Source organism: Falco biarmicus, chromosome 1 (assembly GCF_023638135.1).
Source record: "Falco biarmicus isolate bFalBia1 chromosome 1, bFalBia1.pri, whole genome shotgun sequence".
NCBI classification, from domain to species: Eukaryota; Metazoa; Chordata; class Aves; order Falconiformes; family Falconidae; genus Falco; species Falco biarmicus.
Window position 1 is genome coordinate 17062917 of NC_079288.1, and position 20919 is coordinate 17083835.

Genomic DNA, 20919 nt, shown 5'->3' on the forward strand with positions numbered 1-20919 from the left:
TGGGACCCAGCAGGGACGGATTGCTGCTTTTTCCTAAATGGGAAGAAAAGGACCATTGTGGCCTGTGTTTTCTAACCCAGTCATTCTGGGTGTTTGTGGAAGCCTATGGAAAACCTTTGTGATAAAATAACATCCTGTGATTATCTTTTCTTAAGTCCAAGCTAATTTTTGTTTTAAAGTATCACTGTCTAAATTACATCTGTTCATCAGATTAAACAAAAAGAATCTAAGGTAAAAATAAAATAAAGGATTGCCCTTTGCAATTCAGTCATTGCAAATGATTGCTTCTTAGAAGCAGAATAATGAACGTTTTGCAACACCCCCCACAGTAATAACCTCCAGAAACACCGAGTGCTCGGCCCCAGCAGCTCGTGTGAGCCGTGTGCCAGCCCAGCCTGGCTGCTCCGACCATGGGAGAAGTGCCCTGTGAGCAGAGCGCAACCTCCCCGCCTAGGAGCAGCTTTAGTCTCCCAAGTTCATCCCTGAGACAGCCACACAGAGCAATTGCAGCCTCACTGGCGGGAGGAGGGGTAAGGAATGAGCTCAATCACTCAAAGGAGGATTCGGCAAACTTGAAAATAATGCGTCTTGATTGCCAATATTTTGTATAGGTCACAATATGCCGGTTAATTAATGTTAAACCAGTATGTCAATACTTCCATTCCCTAGCCTTTTAGGGAAGACATAATTTAGCATGAATCCAAAAAACTGAAACATCCAGCACGTGTTTGTGCAGGGTTCAGTTTTCAAGGGCAGCTTGGTCTGGCCAGAAAGTTTCCGGTCCCAAGTGGTGGCAGCAGTAAGATGCGGTGGCTCTTTCAGAGGTGTGGGGAACTGCAGGGTGGTTCTGCACGTGTTCCACAGCTTCTCTGGGTGTTCCTCCAAACGGGAACATCACAGCCTGGTGACGCTGTGATGCATTTTAGCTTGATTTTCTTGTTCTTATATGGGGTCCTGCTATGCTGGGATTGCTAGGGTTCTGGGGAGAGAAGACAGCCTGTAGATGGTCTGTCTACCGTGTATGTGGAGGACGGGTTAATTAAAACCCATGGCATCTCAGGTGGCCTAAATTTGGTCTACGTGTTCATATAATTTCCATTGAAACCAATTAGGATTGTGTTCACACAAGCTGCCGATGCTACAGAGTTCCGTGAAGGCTGCAGGGCTGCTATAGCTTTGCGGGGTCTGTCCCTGCCCTTTAGGGTCTGTATACCTGCTCTTTATTTGCATCCTCAGTTTTCCTAAAAGTGCTCACTGCACCCAAGGCTTGGCTGTCAAATGTACAGTAAAAACACAGAACAAAAGGGCAGCTGCTCCTGTGAGGAACTTCGAGCCTAAATAAAGAGGAGACAGACTGTCAGGAGGTACAGACACGTACATTGACCCTACAGGGAAAAACATCGCCCGACTTTATAGGCACCTGGTTATAATCGCCATTGGTCTCGGTGGGGTCACCCGCATGGGCAAAGGTGACGGAGTGCCTAAGTATTACTTCAGTGGGGTCTTAAGTTTTATTCTTTGCACGTCTAATCCTCTTGACCCAATTGAATTCCTGGTGGCGAGGTGAATCTCCCAGTACTGAGTTCATATTAGAAGTGGGTTTTATTTTTTAGATTAGTAGCAGAGGCTTCTGTGATTTTACAGTGCAGAAGCAACTGGTCATTTCCCTAAGAAATGATGAATTTGAAATCCATTAAAAGCACATATTTGTGTCGTGTGACAAGAGCTTAATAGCTTCTTGCATTTGTGTTTGGAAACATATTCTTTGAACTTTAGTGTAACGTTGAGCCAGTATAAGGCAAACATTCTTCTCCAGTTGGTAATAGGCTGTCTGCTATCTGTAATTCAGTTATTTAGCTTTAAAATTAACTGTATATATCTGTAAGTTTTTAATTAAGACGTGTTTCTACTCAGAGCTTTTCAGAGCTTACTTAGATGAGCATCAAACACTCCACAGTTTTGGTCTTTACTTTCTGCCTATTAGCTTCTCGTCCTCTGCTTATAAATTTCTGATGACAGACATAAACATTTACCTCCGTGGGCATGACTTAACTCTGAGATCACTTTGTTCTATAAATACAAATAAATAAAGCCCCCTTTAATGGGCGTGGGGGAAGCCGGCAGCGAAGTGGTTAAGGGTTTCTGCCGGCAGACTGGCCAGCAGGAGCTGGAGCGGGGGGACGCCAGCCTGTCTCTAAACTTTTTGGCCCTCCCTGAGTGCAGAGATGAAGGAAGAGCCCTCTATAAATCACTGGAGATTAGAGACCCTGTTCTTGCCGACTCTGCAGGGTTGCGCTGCTTAATGTCAAAGCCTCACGTATTACTTTAACAGCACTCCTTTTCTTTATTAAATCCACTTTGAAATAAAAAAATGATGATCTTTCCAGTGAGGGGGAGAAGGCCTAAAAGGATTTAGAAAATATCTGTTATGTTACATTACGGAGACTAATAACTGTACAGGGAGTAGGTAACATTTTTGCACCATTTCAGAAAGTAAAATGAATAGACTTTACAGAGTTTTCCTCCTTCAAAATATTTATTGCTGTTGATTTTGACTAACTTTTGCGGGCTTCTTAGTAAAGGTGGACTGAGTGTGAACGCTCACGGGGATTTCCTTCCAGGCTTGCAAAATTAAATTTGCATCTTCATTTTTGCACGTTCTGCAGCATCTGGTTTTAGATTACTTTTTTTTTTCAACTTTGGATTTCTTCTGGCTGAATTTTGTTCTGTCTTTATCTCCATCTGAGTATGATGAAGACATATTTTAAACAGCTGTATCTGTGTCAAATGTCAGTGTTTGCTCGTAGCCTCACTGTCTTGAGGACATACGGAGGCTGCTAGGCACTGCCTATTTATCTACTATTATGACCTGATTTTCTTCTGATTTGTAAAAGTCACATTAGGCAGGATATGATATTTTTTGAATGTGCAAAGTTAACGTGATTGTTTATGCATAAAGTACTGTTGTTTTTTCACACGTTAGTTACCTCATTTAATACATTGCATCCCAGCTAACAAATATTTGAAGCCAAAGGAATTGCACATATGTATATTTTCTGCACATAAGTGTTTCAGATCCTCCAGGTCATTTAGTATCCATTAGGATACTAAAGCTTCTTACTGTTTTCTCATTAATAGTCAAGTCTGTTACCACGACAAAAACAATTTCTGAGAGATGGGATTCTTTGAGAAACATCCCTGATGAAAGTCCTGGAAATCCTAACAGCAAATGTTGTCAAGTTAGATTTCAGCAAAGCGTTTCTTTTTAACTGTGCAGCATTATGTCCCAGGAATGTAGTTTTTCTTTGAGTCTCATGACTTTAAACACAACGTTGGCATGAAACCCATTAAGAAGAACAGATTTATAGGTTTTTGTTGATGGATTCTGTTCAAATGCAGTAGAATGGAAGGTGAAAATATTTTCAGTCTTTAAGCGTATGAAAAATAAACTGTGATTATTTTAATTCTGTACATTTGAAGTCATTTGGTTATTTGCAACCGTACTCGGGAGTGTTTTTCTACGCGTTCACAGTTCATTTATGGTACAGTTTTGAAGTTTGGAAATGGTTCACACCTATAAAATGTGGTTTTGCATTTGCCAGGGAAAATGAATATTGTTTTGCAATGTATCTTATCCAAAAGTTGACAAGTAACAGCTTTTTTGCTAGTTTATTCTGACAAACAGCTTGAAGGTATCACCTTTGTAGGCGGCTGCTGCAATGAATTGCAGATATTCATTTATAGCTGTTTGTACTCTGTGTGTTCTTTCATGTGTTCAGGAATATTGCCCAGTTCCAAAGTATGAGCTCTTAAAATAACTAGAAGTGGGGGTGGGGTCAAGATATTGTATAAACACAGCAAATTTCTGGGACTGGAGAGATGCAGATTTAAGAATACAGCCTCGGCGATTAACATTTCACAAGTGTACTTTTTAGCGGAGAAAAGAGCGGAGCAGGAGGTTATCACGAGGCCGTAAGCAGCGGTCCCGAAGCCGACTTTCAGACCGGCAGTTAGTGTTTTATTAGGAGAGAACAACTCTATAAAAGGAACAGGAGATTCAATCATAATATAGTGGGGTGACATGAAGGCAGCTGACAGCATGGCTTCAAAACCCATTTAAGATCCAAGAAAAGTTGCCACAAGTAATGTGCTGCAGCTGGGGAGATCGTTTTGGAAAAAGCAGAACCTGCCATAGCCCTGCGGATTTGCGTTCTGGAGCAGCCCCGTCGCCTCGCACGGAAAGGCTGGGCTGGGCGTTCGTTACCACACACAGTCAAAACTGGGAAAGATCACTCGCCCTGTGTGTTTGTGTGTGTTTTTCCTACTCTCTTCTGAAAGTGGTTTGGGGAGAAGTGGGAAGCAATGACCGGTTTGGTGGTTCGGGTTGGAAAGAGAGCGAATAAAGCATGCGCTGGGAAGTGCCGGAGCGTGTACTTCTGGAGGGGGTTTGCTGGTGTAAGCAAATGCTTCCAAGAAAGGCCATTTTGAAAAGGGAAAGTGCTCCAGTTAGGGAGTAAAAGAAGTAAAATGCAATTTCAAAGGAGAAAAGAAAAACGCAGTTTTCTTCCCCTTATTTCTTCCTGATACCTGGTGGTTTAATAAGTCACCGTTCCTTACACGAAGCAGCATTCAGCTTTGCTTGCTGGAATACCGGCTGGACCCCGGCGCTGCTGGCTGCATCTTTCTGCTCTTTCCCTTCGATACCCGTGACCATGAGCCAAGTCCTGAGAGGTGCAAAGCGCTTATAAATCTTAAGGCAAAGACTGGAACATTTAAAAATTGTAAACTTTTGTGTGCCAAAGCTGGTTTAGCTTGGGACTGCTTAAACCCAAGTAATTGGTGAATTGGAAGCATTTAGAAATGGGATACTGCGGCGTGTCTAGCTTAAGAATGTGTTTTTAGAAGCCTTGCTACTTCATTAGTTGAGGTAGACTGTTAAATTTGCATTCTTTAAACCAATCTGGGAGAAGCTTTAAGCCTGCTCTCATGTGAGGCAGGCACGCGGCAGTCTGTATCCTCGCCATAATTGGGAAGTGATTGACAGCCGCCAGGATGGACTTCCAAAGGGCGGCAGTACCGGCGAGGGTGGCATCGCTGTTCAGAGAAAAGGTTGGCCAAATGCATACTCACCTGTGACCAAAACCAAAGTTAACGTATAGTTTGGCTGAAAGTAGTATGTCGTCTATGGAACAAAAGGTCACCTGCTCCCTGGTCGAAGGTAATGTTAATTTAGGAATAAACAACATTTTTTTTAATTCTTCTTACAGAGGTTGCTATCATCCAGAAATACACTGCGTGAAAAGGGGCTCAGGGAGGAGAAGAACAATTAAAACTAGTATCACTGGGATTTCTGAGTAATTACCAGGAATTTCTATACGTTCGCTTCTAAAGGGACAACAGAAATACCGTGTAAAGGAAATTTCAGAATTAGCATGCAGGTTTGCATCGCTTCCCAACAAGGGGAAGAAGTCGCCAGTACTGAAAAAATACCTCAAACAAGCAAATCTTTCTTTTTTAATTTATCTGTACTAGACGTAGAGGCAAAATAGTTACAGTAAGTGTTTGGAATTCCTTTTTTTATTAAAAAATTCCATGCCGATTGTATTTTTTGAAAAAAAAAACCAGAAGCATAGGTAGAATTAGGAAATCTAGGCTGCCACTATTGGCCTCAGCATTGCATTAAATTGACTTCAAAATGGGCACCTGGTGGCACTGACACGGGTACACAGAAAACGAGCTCCGCTGTGGAGGAGGGGATCGTCTGTCCTTCGGCAGCTCCCTGCCACCTGGGCCATCTTCTATTCGTGCTGCCGGGCATTTTGCATGGTTTGGGCCTTTCCAACAGAGAGTGCAGTTGTGAGGATGACTTGATAAAAAAACAAAGGCTGCGGTGGTCTTGCTCCTTCTGCCCCTCGATTCCTTGGGTTTCCCTCCTTTTGAAATCCCTTAGTCTCTCTTCGGTGCTGCATCCCATGCAAAGGAGATTGAACAGGAATTCGACTGATGTAAGAAGCTAGTTTTTGCATGCCTGAAAGATTGGGGTGTATTTGCCATTGTCATCTGTGTCCGTCCATCCCCCCCGTGGTGTCGTGCCCCCCCCCATATTTGTGGCTGGCAAGGGAACGTAAAATACAGTGTGCTGCTTTGGCTCCTAGGGGATACAGCGCTGCGGGGAGGGTGCGGTTATTAGCAAAGCAAGTATCTGTCCTGAAAACAAGATGGCTTAAAGATTATGTACTGATTTCACACTTACCATAGCATAGCATTACTGGTGCAGAAAATGATGGAGAATAAGCTGAACACTCATTTGCCCATAAACCTTCAGGGGGGTAATGTCCTAAAAAGCCACTGAAATTGGATATCTGGAAAATGAACTCATTTTTAAGTGGGTCACAACATCTGTGATTATCTTGTTGGGATTACTAGCGTGATCATGCTGTGGTATCATCGGCTGCTTCCTCTGGACTTCGCCCCTCTGTGCCGAGGTTGGCAGCGAGTCCGTGCAAATGGTCTGTGGCTTGACAAGCGCTGGTGGGTCTGGCCAGCACATACACAGCCTGCCTTCGTGGGTGGGTGGAAGAAGTATGGAAGGATGGCCTAGAAGTGCTGGATGCATCATCCCTGGTTGAAACACACTGGCTTTGATTTTAAATTAGGGATAAATTCTGACCTGTTGTCTTCCCCCTATTAAAATAATATGATGCTCTTCTACGCTTTTGTCTTCCTGCTTTCTAGGAGATAACTTAGATATTCCCAAGACTTGAAAACAATTTAGAAAATAGCAGGAGATTTATTTTAGAAACTGCTTGGAGCTTTGAGCTAAATTGTGTCGTGGACATGAACCTTCCTTCTCCGCCCCAGAAGTCCTGCTGAAGCAGGATCAGTGTATTTGGGTAGGGAATAGAGTATTTTCTCTACGAGTAGTACAGATAACAGGCCTAGTGGCAAAATTAAAAACAAACTCATAATCAAAAGTCCCCCAGATAACCACATCCACATTTCTTTGGAAGGCTTAATGTTGTCAGTCCAGTTCACAGTGATATTTATTTCAGACTTCTGCATCGTTCTAACTTAGCACTATCTTGCTTTTTCAAACAGGGGACGATTGCCTTTGTTCACTCCTCTTTCAGGGTTTGTCCTCTACATGTTGGCAAGGCTTCTGAGTCACCGCTGGCGAGCACTGTCACTTGGAAGACCCACAAATGGGTTGCTCTGTAGCTCGATATAGGCTGTGTCTTCTGTTGAGGTACTGTGATTTGTCGGTCAAAAAACCTTCTCTTTTTTAGGTCGCTTGGATCCTTCTTTCACCCGAACATCAGAGCTGTATCTCATTCCTCCTCTTGAAATCTCTTCGTGAATATGTCTTTGGGGCAAACTACAAAGGATTTTAGCCTCTTAGCGGTTCTTCTTACACAGCCTTCTAAAAATGGTGCCTCTCTCTAGTCCTCGAGGCACTTTAGGCTATACATGTGGTGACTTAATCCTTGGAAGATGTGGGAATCCTCAAAACTATGTGCTGGGATTTGGGGTGGAATCTCAATTTCCTTCCTCTCAGATAGAGCACCATAAGAAAGGGCTGCGGTGGTTGCAGGGACCATCTGTTAGAAACGAGCCGTGATAACCAGGACCTGGAGCCACCATCACACCCCCGGCCAGCCTCCTGGCCTTCCAGCAGAGAGCTGGAGTCTGCTCTTCTCCCTGGCTTCTGCCAGGAGCTGAGGTGGGATAGGGGAGAAATTAGTCTTGAACTCCCAAAACCTGTGAGATCACTGTTTTTTCACTCCCTAATAGTAAGAGCAGTTTTATGACAAAGAATCCTCTTTGCTGAAGCAACCTGTGGAAGAACCTGTGCTCCCGGAATGATTATCTTGAAAGGATTTAGAAATACAGTCGACCGAAGCTAGAAAAATGCAAAACACTCACTCAGGAAAAAAGCTGCCTTCTGTTAGACTAGTTCTGTAGAAAGAAGTAAAAAAAAAGGGGAGACAAAAGCCAAAAATAGGGATCAGGCATTCCTCTTCTGCTTAACGCTTGGTGCGGCAGTTGGGCTGCCATCGCTGGAGCCCTCAGCCCCTTGCTGGGGGGTTGGCAGCGGGCAAATCATTACAGTTTGGAAAAATGAATCCTGGTTTTAACCATGTTGTTTTTCTCGGCAGCAGCAGTTGGGGTCACGGGCCCCCAAAGGTTATTTCCTGCCGCGGAGTCAACCAGCCAAACAACATTGTTCTTGGGGAGTGCCAACTCCAAACAACATTATGCCCCCAAGCCATTGTTTACCTAACACAGTTTTTGCTTTATTTTACTTCGCAGGCTACTTTGTTTCTGTTCAGGTTCTCACAAAAGGTAAGATAGGAAATGGTAAAATACAAAGTAGAGGACAAAGCAGTGCCAAGAAAAGATTGATGCTAGTTCAGACTTCAGGAAAAACATGATGTGTGCGAGGGTCTCGGAAACCTGCAAAGATTCAGGGTTCACGTATTGCAGTTTTGAATATAAGTGCTTCTAAGTGCGTAATTATTTTCATGCCTAAAACACAATGCAGGAAGCTGCAGAGAACTGAAATACATTGTGAGATTTATGAAGGAATGGCCCAAAGAGCTTTCATGTGTAGTTTATAAATGTCATCCACGTCTACATACACAGTGGGCTCGCTGGGTAACCCAGAAGGAGAGAGGGCTTGTCATGAAGCATGACAAAGCAATTATTGATCTCACTGAAAGGGGACGCAGTGCTAAAAAAGCACAGGGGACAACTGAGAGAAGGATGGGACGTGACAGGGAGATGGAAGGAGAGGCCAAGGACAGGTTACCAGAGGAGTGGGCCTGAATCCAAATACCCCAGATGCAAAATCCCTCCGTTTTGGTAAACTTGGATTAGCATTTAAGAACAAACAGAAGAACACAGCTGGCCTTCCAGCTCTATCATTGATTAAACAATATCTGAAAGTCTTTGAAGTCTGGAGAAGTTTGGGAAGCTCAGTCTTGCAGTTTATCTGGAAGGGTTGAAGTATACCTTCCTGGTTTTCTGTTCTAGCACCTCTGCAAAGGGCCTTTCTGTTGAGCTAAATATATAGAAAGGTGTAGGGAGAAACTGGGGGTTCGTGTGTGGAAAAGATCTATTTCAAGCAACCGTGTGGTGCTGGTGGCAGTTTCCAGATGCTGCACCCAGGGCCGCATGTCCTGCGTGGTGCACAGCTCCCGCTCAGTGCACAGCGTGCCTGCCGGCATCGCTTGCCTCTTCCCGCTCGGCATGTCGTGGGAGAGAATTGCTTCTGACTAGAAAATCACCTTTCCAAGCTTTATTTGTATATAAACGCGGGGTTGTTTCAGTACTGGGGGGAGAGAGGGGGATATAAAACCTGGATTTGTAGCCTGTTATCGGTGTGCGTAATTAAAAATTCACAGATAGGAGGGAAGAAACGATGTCTAGGGGTCAGAAGGCAGAAGTGAGATGCAGAAGACTGGTTTTATTTGTGGTTGTTCCACTATTTGTCATGGTATAGATTTGAATTCACCCTTCCTTCTTACAAACTGAGAATAAGACTAATTCCATACAGTGTTTAAAAATGACCACACGGGAGGCAGTAGGTGTGAACTGTTACTTATTTAGAACTGGAAAAAATCGTAGGTGTTTATGAATGCCCAGAGGCCAGGATCCATCCCATATGGGTTTCAGCACATGAGAAAAGATGTTTGAATTGATTTCATCTTCTCCACTGACTTTTTAAGAAACTTAAAGGAACCGTGTCCGTAACTTAGTCGCCAGTTTTGTGCCTGGAGCAAGGCGGGATGAGTCTAAACCTCAGCTACTGACATATGTTTAAGTTTCCGTCTGGCTTTTCACACTGGGCTTTCTCACTGGCATGGGTTGGTTATTCTTTAGCTAGACATAGGAAGTCTTCATGCAATGAAATCTGATGCTCTCTTGATTCCACATAGCTAACAAATAGAAAAATTAGCCCACAAAATTGTAAATTTCAAACTGTATCAAGGATGAGAATTGCTCTGTTTTCATCTGGACTCCTCAAGCATTTTGTTCCATTCACTGTCATCCTCAAACCATGAGGACTTGACAATGAAGCTCCTGCCCTGTTTTAGGTACTAATGATCTTTCTGTTCTTCATGAGAAGCTATCGCTTTATGATTCAGTTTGAAGGACAATTGATAATCTCTGGAGGGCTCCTTTTGCCAGGATTGCCAATTTTTAGCCCAGTCCTGAGGGGTGTTTTGAATGCCCTTAACACTTCCTCTCAGTCATTAAGGTCTTCCTTGAATTCACCATTATTATTCTCTGCGGATTTGCTTACATAGAGGAGATTCTGTGGCTGTCAGGGTCCAGTGTGTTTGTGCAGTATCTGCCGTGAGGCAGCCAGGTAGAGGGGCGTTGTACCGCTGTTAGGAAGTTTTGGCATCGATGTGATGGAGGAGCTGAAAGCCCAGACCTTCGATGAGCTGCACGCTTAGGAAGCAGGAGTTTGGCTTGGCATTGGGAGCAGGGGTGTGAAACGCACTGGTTACTGACTGTGTCACCTCCGAGCAGCCAGTTCTCTCTGGGTAGCAGCGCTGGTGTAAATCACACTTTTACTAACTGGCTTGAGCCAAATCAAAAGACCTTTACGCAAGTACTGGGAATTTTGCTGGAGCAAAAAACCTTTGGATCTTCAGAGATGAGTGGGAGCTTTGCTAGCTCTGTTGTGCTTCAGGCAGCAAAATCCTGGGTGTAGTGAAATCACTGGCAACACCAGCGCTGCCTTCAGTGGAGGCAGGACTCCCTCCTCTGATTGAATGCTATAGGGTCATGGTGAGCATTTGGTCTGGGTTCCGAGGGAAAGTTTAAAAATGCTTAAGTCCTTAGGAAGAAAGATTATGTTTTCTTGTCTGTTGTTAGCAGTGGATGTTTCTTTTTTAGATTAGTTTACAGTGGTGTGTAATTCCAGTGTCCGAAATGCCAGCTCCCTCCAGTAGCTCGGCTGTTCTCTGCTTCTGGAGCACTTGGTTACAACTCGATGAAGGAGATCAACAGCTTCTGGCCTAAAGTTTGAGCAGTGACATTTCAGAGCCATTGTAACAGCTCTATAAACATGAATATCTTAAGCACCTTGAAGGAGATGCTCCCTACGCTGCAGCATTAGCTAGATACCTTTATTCACCATTGGTGTGAATCACTAGAAATGCTGCCTGTCTTGCACTGGTGAACATTTCCTTGCCTTTGCGTGTATCGATGTGCGTCAGGCAAGTGCTGGAAGGAAAACATGTGTTGATAAATGTTGCTGTTTGAAATACAAACTGCTGCCTTTCCCAGATGAGTGACTGCCTACTGAGGGGTGGCTTTCTGGGGTGCAGTACCCTCCTCCTTACAAGTGAGCTCTGCTCCCCTTGCCCAGGGCGCTGCACGTCGGGTGAGCTGGGACGAGTCACCTCCCTCCTGCTGCTTCAGTTTCCCCCCGTTCAAAATGAGATTGTGGTCGCATAACTTTCCTTCTTAACAGCCTTGGGATCTATGGATAAAAGCTGCTCTGCAGCCCCTGGAGTTTACCATCATCGTCAGATAATTTTATGTTTAATAGCTGACTCTTCACACAGTTCCAAATCTACAACAGCATCCCAAGATTTTGCAGTTGTCACTGAATTCTGTATGGCTAATCTGAACAGGATGTTATAAACCAACTGGATACCCCAGATGACTGTGTGCAGATGCTGTATAGAGACATCTTCCTTATCAGTTTTTTTTAAAAAAAAAAAAAGTTACAAGTAAATTTTTTTAAGCCAGTACTTTCAGAAGCAATCTTAAACAGTTCTGACATTGAAGTAGTTGTCCTTTCTTTTTTAATGGAAGTAATAACCCACTTGTAGATAAGTATTTAGGATAAATTTAGTCTGCTTGCTTCAGGTAGACTTACATAGTGAGCTTTGTACCCTAAGTTCATGAAAATGGTTTATTTTGACTACTTAGCATAATAGAGTTTAGTAAAACCCTTTCATTACTGTAGCCACTGGTCTTAATATTTCAGCCCTCCCCTCTCTCCAAGGCAGGCTTCAGGGAACCCTGGTGTGACACACCAGTCCCTTCCCTCTTTCACTAGAGTGGGGTTGACTCCCACAGAATTTGAGCTCATTTGTCATATTCTGGTGCTGCATCTTCCCCGGCTGCTTTTCATGCCCTATTTTACTTCCATGTCGTTCTTCATTTGCATTCTCCTCCTCGGCATTTCTTACACTTGTGCAGGTATCTTCCCTTAGCTTTGCAGAAGAAGGTCTCTGACCACTTTGCAGCAGCACGCCGTCCATCCGCTCAGATCCTTTCTTTAACGTCTTCTGGGAAATTCTTCCTCCTTTGCTGTCATTAATATCTCTTCCACATCCTCCTGTATCATTTTTTCTGTGTCCTGTTCTCTCTTTTTCTGTCAGAGATTCTGCAAGGTAGGGAGTGTGTCTGGTCAGATTATTCTTTACCATATATACTTTAAATACGTCTTATGAAATATTGCTCATATTAGAACCTTGAGAAAGAGAATGTTGAGCCTTTATAAATATTCAGCAGAACACCTCTGGTGCTTTCTAACATCTCAATTCAAAGGGTACAAGAGGCAAAGAGACTAGCTCAGCGTCAGCTTAGCTGGCTGGTGGAGATCCTGGGTAAAGCCCGGGCTCCTGCATAGCCGTGTGGTCCGACAGCTACTCCTCTACATAAGGATAAATATTAGGAAAAAAGTACTGCTACTGTTTAGGGAATGAAGTGAACTAGCAAGTTTGATTCTATTTCAGCTACGAGCCTCGTGTAACAGGTGGAGCTGAATCTGTATTTGGTTTTGGAAATGGTATATCCAGCTGTAGGTGTGTGCCTGTATATATGTATATTGTGTGCCTGCCTTTATCTCTTCATATGTGTGCAGTGTGTCTGTGTGCATATGCAGTGCAGTAAAATGCTAAAGTAACATGACCTGATTTTTATTTTGCATGAGTGTGCTATGAAGTCAGAACCCACTTGTGTTATACTATAGTAAAAGTGGTAATAAAAAGACCGGATTTTAGGCCCATAGCTAAACGGTTAGTTACACATGAACATGCACACGTATTTGAGAGCAAAGGATAGATATGTGGGAGATAAAAGAGAACAAATGGACAACTTCTAATTACATGTATTTTTAGTTCATCTGGTATCCAGATGATCATCCTTGATTCTGACGGTTTTGACAAATCAGTTTATTAGAACTGTAAATGTAACCCAGGACTGTGCAGTAGGCAAGGGAACACCGATTCTTTTTTTTTTTTTTTTCCCTCATATTATATTCAGTCATTTCATTATCGGAGGTAAATACTGCTTGTACTTAGAAACACAACAGCTGGTCTCATGTGAGAAGGCAATCCACAGATTAACTTGCCAAATGTATTACCAGTTCATTTCACTAGACTGAGAACCTAAGGGTATTTTAATAGTTTTGACCTTGATCAGACAAGAAAAAAAAAATGCCCTCATTCTCAAGTTGAACCTGCGACTTAAACACTGATCCGGTGTACTGCAGCGTAAAGTGCCCTGGCAGCCGCCCTGCGAGGCAGGCTGAGGACTGAGTGCTTTTTAAAATAAACAGGTCAAATAGTGTCAGAAGGTATGCTCGGGATTCTCAGGTTTGCTCGGAGAAGAGAAGCATTGATTAATTCTTTTCCTGGTTTCAGAGCTGCTGGCATAGAGCAGCCATGTAAGGGCTGCTACTGTGCAAGTTTGCATTTGAACAAGGAGGAGGTTTTGGTCATATCTTCACATGTCTAATTTGGCTTGAATGTAGATTTTTACATTTCAGAAACAATTGTTTTTATTGGAAGTGAAAGGCCAGATGTGTGCAACCCCTTCACTGAGCCCAGAGCCATCCCCCTGCCATTTGCAGACCTTGCTCTCTGCAGGCTGGTAGCCCGCTCCATGCATGGTGCTGCCCGCTGGGGATGCAGAGTGCCCTGTGTGGAGAGCAGCTTCAGCGACCAGCGCTGGGCGGGGAGCTTTGGTGGAAATGAAATTGCAGTGGATCTCCCAGAAGAGACTGTCTTTTAACAGACTTTTTCCCTGTAACAGCCTTTGTTCCATGGGAGCCTTCCTCCAAGGAAGGCAGGGTGCTGGACCCTGCAGCCTCTCCTGACGGGTTGCTCTGTCACCTCCCTGGGGACTTGTCACGCCCAGATGTGCCCAGCATTGGAAACTGGGTGAGCTGAGGCTTGTTCGGCAGGAGAAACCGGCTTGATGGGGCTCCCAGGGGTCCCTGGGTTGAGGTCTCCAGTGCCTGTGCGTGACGTGGCGCGACTATCTGCTTTCCTTCAGGGAGAGTTATGAGCGCAAAGGATTTAAGGGTGGAACTTCTGAAAGCTCTTGACATTGGCCTAATTCAGTTTCCTTTGAAGTCGAGGGAGCTTTACCGTTCGTCTTGTTGGAAGCCAAGCGCGGCAGACACTGAGCACTTTCCAAGCACTGTCCTCAGCTCCTGGCGCAGAGAAAAAAGGGATTGAGCTTCCCTGTCCCGTTCAGAGCTGCGTGCTCTCATCCCAGGGGCCACCACTTCTCCCTTCCCAGTTCTGAGCCTCTCCTTTCCTCTTCTTTCTCCTCCCTTGCTTCTTTCTGCCTGCGGTGCCACAGCCAGGCACAAGTCCAACAGATGAAGTGCCAAGAGCTGGAAGCCCCCAGCCAGTCCTGGGGGCTGAAGCCTCACCACGGGTTTGGCATCTAACCTGTGTGTTTCGTTTCTTAATCAGATCTTTTTCAAAGACTCATGGTCACTTACCATTAATTCTCTGTAAGAACTCTTAGAAAGAATCTAGTTTTGAGATGTGGGGTGGCCAAAAACACTGCAACACTTTTTCCATAAACCCTACATCTTACTTCACAGTCCTGTGACTGCTTTTTAAAATAGCTTCTTCCTACATCTCCAAAATCCCTTCCCCTGCTCTGTGATCTTTGAAGTGAGATAAACCAGACAAATATCAGAATTATTTATATTTTTTTTACTTTTTATAACATTTACCAGATTAGCAAATAGGGATTTACTTTGTGCTTCCCTTCTACTGTGCTGTTTCTGTAAGAGATAAGTAAAACACTGTATTATATACAGCTCCCTCGTCTGCGAAGCATTGCGTCAAGCTATCGGTTCCTGCAAAGGAAGAACAGATCCTTGAACTTGAACCTCTGCAACAAAACTCCTTCCATTTGATCTCTAAACCTGTTTGTGCTTGCCAGATCTACAGATTACACCTTCAGATGACAACATCCGTAAAAATACACCGATTTCGCTTCAAGTAGCCAAGGCATTCTCTGCGTCCATGGCACACAACACGACTGCCGTGCTGGCTAGATCCTGCCATCATTGAGCCTATGAGTAGCCCTCAGTTTACTGAAAGCTCATTCAGTTGTAATTAAAGCATAGTTTAAAGGTACATCTTTCAGATTCTTTCGCTTAAACCTTGTGTTGGTTGCTCAGCTGTATTTCTGCTCTCAGCCTGTTCAGGAATCACTGGTCGGTATTTTGACCTGATCCTCCAGTTGTAGCGTGGATGAGATTTGCACTGGGGATCGAGAATGGGCAGCTGGAACAGGGAACTTGTGTGGTCCCTAGAGAAAATGGGTGTTGTCGTATTTTGCAGTTGGATTCAGTAAAAGTATGTTTTATTTTGGGGTTTTCTTTTGGGGAGGGGGGGAATAATTAGACCATGCAAAAAATGCTAAATTTCCCTTTAGTACCATTTCAAGTAAAAACAGAGGCTTTTTATTCCACTATTTCCTTGTGTTTAGAATAACTCCAAATCTGATTTTACTGAATGTTTGAGCTTTGTTTGATACTAAAAAGGCAAGAGTAGTTTCCTTACCGCTTTATTCTCCAACTGTGTTTACTTTTTCATAGTAACACAAATCTGTATCTCTGAAGAATTTCAGGGTGATTTAAGCATCCGCTAATATCTACTTCAACATGTTTTTACTAGTTTTGACATGTAATTTCCTGAACACACTGACACTTCCCACCCTCATATTCTTAAGGCAAACTTTGTTCCACCAACACCAATTTTTTTACTTGTTCACCAAAATTTCCTCTTTGATTCTGCTAGTTGGTGATGAAAAAAAGTTGAGTTGCCATTATCAGCTCAGATCAATAAATCTGAAGGAGAGGAAAAGAGGAAACCTCAACTCAGGGGAGTCCCAGTCAGCAAACATTTACTGATAAAGAAAACACTCGTATATCTGACGCGTCATCAGCTCCCAGTGTTTGCTTACACCCCAAGTGCTTGTTGCTACAAGGAGAAACTGAACTGCTACCAGAGCTGGGTTTCCGCAGCTCCTCCGAGAGCTTTGGTTATGGACCACCACGCAAAGAACAGTCGAAACTGCTTTTTTCAAGGAATCTGCCTCAAAAGTTGGGTGACTTTAAGAGATGCTTTCAGAAAACACACACACACACACACACACAGTTGCACTCAGTTGATGGTTGGAAGGGAAGAGCGCTTGCTCTGGTAGCCAGGCATTGGGTGAGCTTTGCTATCGTGCTGGGTGAGATACAGAAACATCACTTCATAGTTGCTGTGGCTCATGGTTTTGTGGCCCTGATACTACAGTTAGATCGGTATTCATTGTTGTCACTGGAATTTGATTGTTATTTTTTGAAAAAAAAATCTGAAGATAAAACGATACTGGGGAGTAATGCAGGCGGAGAATTAACCTCACAGTGAGGGAGTCATCCAGTAATGCTTTTCGGTTAGCCCTGTGTCCCGGTTCTATTTCAGATAAGCTCTTAGTCTCATGAGCCGGAAAATCTTGAAACAAATACAGCAGGTTCGGTTGTGGTATCTCCACTGAGGAACGTTATCCACACAAGAAGTCCTAAGGGGATGCACAAAGTTGCTGGAGTGCTTTGGGGCTGGATTTAAATGTATTTGCACTGCAGGTATCTGGAAAGAAATGAAAACTTTGTTTATTTTGCAGTGTGTTACTTTCTTTAATTATTCAGTAGACCTCTGGCAACTGCCTGATTTATCTGTTCTTTGTCTTGCTGCTGCAGCATTGGATTTGAAGTGTGATCAATCAGTTGTTGGAGTGACACCTATGCAGATTAATTCCTTTTCCCACAAGGATGTCCATCCAATCAGCCATGTAGTGTCATGCGAATACGGTTCCTCTTTCTTGTTAATGCCTTTAAAGACCGTGGTAAATATATATAGGTTGGTGTCTGTGTGGAGGGGACCTTTGCAACAGAGTTTAAACCCATCTCAGTATCTCTTGGGACTGAGTGATGTTTAATGCTGTTACTTTAGAGAGCCTGAGCATGTCATAGCAACTTTACAAATAATGTTATACCCTAAGTAGGGATTTGAGCTATAAATCTATTCTATACAACATGAAGAAGCACTTAGACAAGGCAGCTGGCTTAAGCGCCATGCTAGGAAGCACAAGGTTTGCAAACAGTTATTTGAAGTGAAGACTAGCACGGCTATGAATCTTAGCAGAGTGCTCTGGAGGGTTTGCCTACCTCAGTTTCCCTCATTTTAATTAGATTTTGTAGTTTACAGCAGAGTAGGGCTTCGCAGTACAAACTGGGTGAAAAGTTGAGATCTTCCCTTGGAAGACTGGAGGCCTTCAATACACTGATATCCCTAATGTTTGCTCATTATTTTTGCAGGCAAATAGAGATTTAGTTTTGTTTATCTGTGGGATTAGTTGTTGGGATTGGCTTTGAAGCTCCAAGGATTATATTATGATGTTTGTGCACAACTCTTTAGGAAATCTTTGCATTCCTGCAAGTATTATAAGCAGCACTCATCCGTATGGCAGAAATAGCAAAACGGGAGCCGTGCAAGTGGCAGCCGAAGCAGCCTGAATCCCACCGCGGGCTGCAGCAGGGTAGAACGAGCTGCTCTCCCTCCCTGGAGGTGCGGGATCAGCGCCCGATCTGCCACATCATTCCATGTCAGGTCAGCCCCCCATGCCCCCCCAGCTCAGCAGCCAGGGTGCCCGGAGCCTGGCCAGGAGGACCATGTTGGCTATATGGCCCCATCCAAGCAAGGGTGAGACCACCAACAAGTTCCTTGTAGGCCACGGTAGTCCCAGGTGGTAGCCACTTTCCATCCTGACAAACTGGGCTGGATTTATACCAGTGATTTAGAGCTGAAGGTCTCTCAGCTATTCCCGTGAGCCCCCGAGTACTCGGGGCACACCTCATTAGTTTGATGGGCGAGAGTGAGTTTTGCTTCTCAAAGTTCGCCCTTCTCGTCTGTTTCACTTTCTCCAAGGACTCCTGGTAAATCTCCATCTCATTTGAGATGAGGCTGTTAATTGAAAAAGGGGTCGTTTCAATTTTTAAAGTCTGTTTTGTGCTCGGCCGCTGGACGGTGTTGAAACTGGTTGAAAAGATGTTTCTGATGGGGGCTGCAGTGGGGGCTCTCGGCTGTGGGCGCTGCCCCGGCGGCTCCGGTGGCTCGGGCTGGGAGCGTGTGGCACACCACTGTAAGGAGCCCGGTGGGGATGTGCCGGCAGCTTTCCTGGTGGGGTGGTGTGATGCACAGGGCATCGTGGCCCGGGCATTTGTCAGTAATTTCAGTGGGTGGGCTGCGTGGGCAGAGGCTGTCTTGCTCTCGCTTCAACTGAGTTTTACCACTGGATGCAAATATACTGACGGTAAATTAAAGTAATGATCACGTCCTGTCTGAATTTCTGTTTCTGGTGGTACGATTTCTATTTCTGGTGTACTCCGAGGAGGGGCTCTTTCCTAGAGGCATGAGTGTCTTCCTGAGCACGACTTGGTGAAGCACTGAGCAAAGTTCCCCAGGTAGAGCAGCCCTTCGCACGGTGAAGCCGGAGCTGTTTGAGCTGTACTCCCTGTGATCAAAATCAGGGTCAGAACCTAAAATGGCTTTGTAGATATTGAGAGCTGCGCGCTTTAACCACCTGTTTTGGGAGTTAATGCAGCAACAAAAAAATGTAAAGCAGAAATAAGGATATCTACTTGATAATAATACAAAAAAGCCTATCTGCTTTTTAACATTTTAATGGGGGGGGGGGTGTTTAAGTTCAGCAGTTTATTAACCAGTAATGACCTAATGGGTTCCTTTTTTCCACACACACCCCTTATTATCTTCATTTTTGCATTTTAGTGTTTATTCCTTTTTCCTTATTTGGCTTAGAGCATCTCATTTTTTCTATCCTTTCCTCTAGGAATAATGAAAACCAAAAATACCACACAGTAATGAGAAACAATAGTGTACAAAGATTAACGTCACAAACCCATCACTGACCTCAATAACATTTCACAACATTTAGTTTTCATTACAGTGAAATGTTACTGCATACTTTTTACATGAACTTCTGAAGAAAAATATATGATAGGGCTTTCCAAAAATACACATATGTTGGGTAATAAGACTTTTAAATCAAGAGTTTTACACATACACTGATCACATTTGATGAATCAGATGTATGGTATTAATTACTCTGAACACACAGCAAACTGTCTTAAGCGTTTAGAAAACAAAGATTTTCTGCTTTGCTGATACAGACACGTGTCATACATTCTTCAAAAGGTGCATTCTGACTTTTAGTGCTATTTGCTCCCTTTGGATGATGAAAGAACATTCAATTTTTAAATTGTATCTGTAAAAAGTATTGCTTGGCATAGAGTTTAGGAAAGAACATTTAGAACAGGTTGATCTGTAACACCACGAGCAGTCTGTTTTCTATCAATGATTCCTAGCCAGCTTATTAAACAGATTTATACAATGAAAGAATCTAATAACAAAAACATTCACCTCCTTTATTACTTGGCATTATTTATGGCTCTTACTTTTTTTTAGCTACCTTTTTATATATCGGAATCTGCCAACATTGTATTTATAAAGTTTATGTACTAGCAGCGTTTGTTGGGCAGGGATTTGGGTTATTTTATGTTTCTTTCCTTCTACACTTATTATTACTAAATCTATATACAAATGCTTGTAAAGATTTAAAAAAGACCAACACAACACCCACCCACCCCCAAATCTGGAGAAATGGAATGTTTAAAAAATTACTTCTGGTGCAGTGGAATTTTTTACATACTTACATTTTAGATATTCTCTCAATAATAATGAAAAATAACGGTGCTTACGACAGAGCCTGTTCCGAGGCTGAATGTGTCCTCCAGAACCTTCCGTGTTGAATCATAGATCAGGAAGTGTTTACACACCACGAAATCAAAAGTTCCCCCTCTGACTATCAATTCACATCTCTAAATATCTATAATTACTACCCAAAGCACAACTTTGTCCCCAAGAGCTGCTTCCTTCCTTCCCTCCCTCCCTCCCTCCCTCCGTCCGCCCGCCCGCCGGCCCATCCGCAGCGGTGGTGCCACAATGGTGCGTTTGTCAGCGTTAATGGGGCCATTGAGCTCCTGCCGCTGGGCCCGGTGCAGCCCTGGGCTTGTGCGTTGGCTGCAGGCTGGGCCTGGCACAGGCGTTCCTGGGCCACTGAGATACAGGCTCCCTTCCCTATGGATGGTTCCTTCCTGGAAAGCCAGATCTGCAGCTTCACGAGGGGCCAGGGCAGCTCGGGGGCTGCTCAGGGACGCGGCAGCCTGGCATTAGAACGTCTTTGTTCTTCTGGCGGGCTGCTGCTCGCTTTGACGCTCCTGTGCATGCCCCAGACAACCCTTTTGTTGAAGTCAGAGGTGCCTTGAGATGCCTTCTGGGTGTTCAGAGAGAGAAATGGAGGATTGTATTTGAAGCGGGGGCTGGAAGTCCCACAGCAGCGCCGGGACCCCGGGTCCCCATGGGCAAACCGCCAGTGTGGGTGGCTTGCCCAGCCTGCAGCACCCGGCTGGGGGGAGCAGTTCAACCCAGGGGGTGCGTGCAGCAGGCGCAGGGAGCCCCTGGGTTCCCCATGAAACAACAACAGTAAACTGTTCAAATAAATAAGAAGTGAGCC

At 44.1% G+C, this 20919-nt stretch overlaps 1 protein-coding gene across 9 annotated transcripts in view; it reads left to right on the forward strand.

The window, feature by feature from the left end:
• Positions 1-20919, forward strand: part of BCAS3 (BCAS3 microtubule associated cell migration factor) — a 370196-nt gene that overhangs the window by 286409 nt on the left and 62868 nt on the right. The window contains exon 23 of one of the 9 annotated variants that reach the window (XM_056357251.1): positions 15217-15362. The exons of the other annotated variants lie outside the window; for them this stretch is intronic. Within the exon in view, the coding sequence (XP_056213226.1) occupies positions 15217-15347 (131 nt within the window). The 3' untranslated portion in view covers positions 15348-15362. Of the gene's footprint in view, positions 1-15216; positions 15363-20919 lie in introns of those variants that run through there. 9 annotated transcript variants of the gene reach the window in all.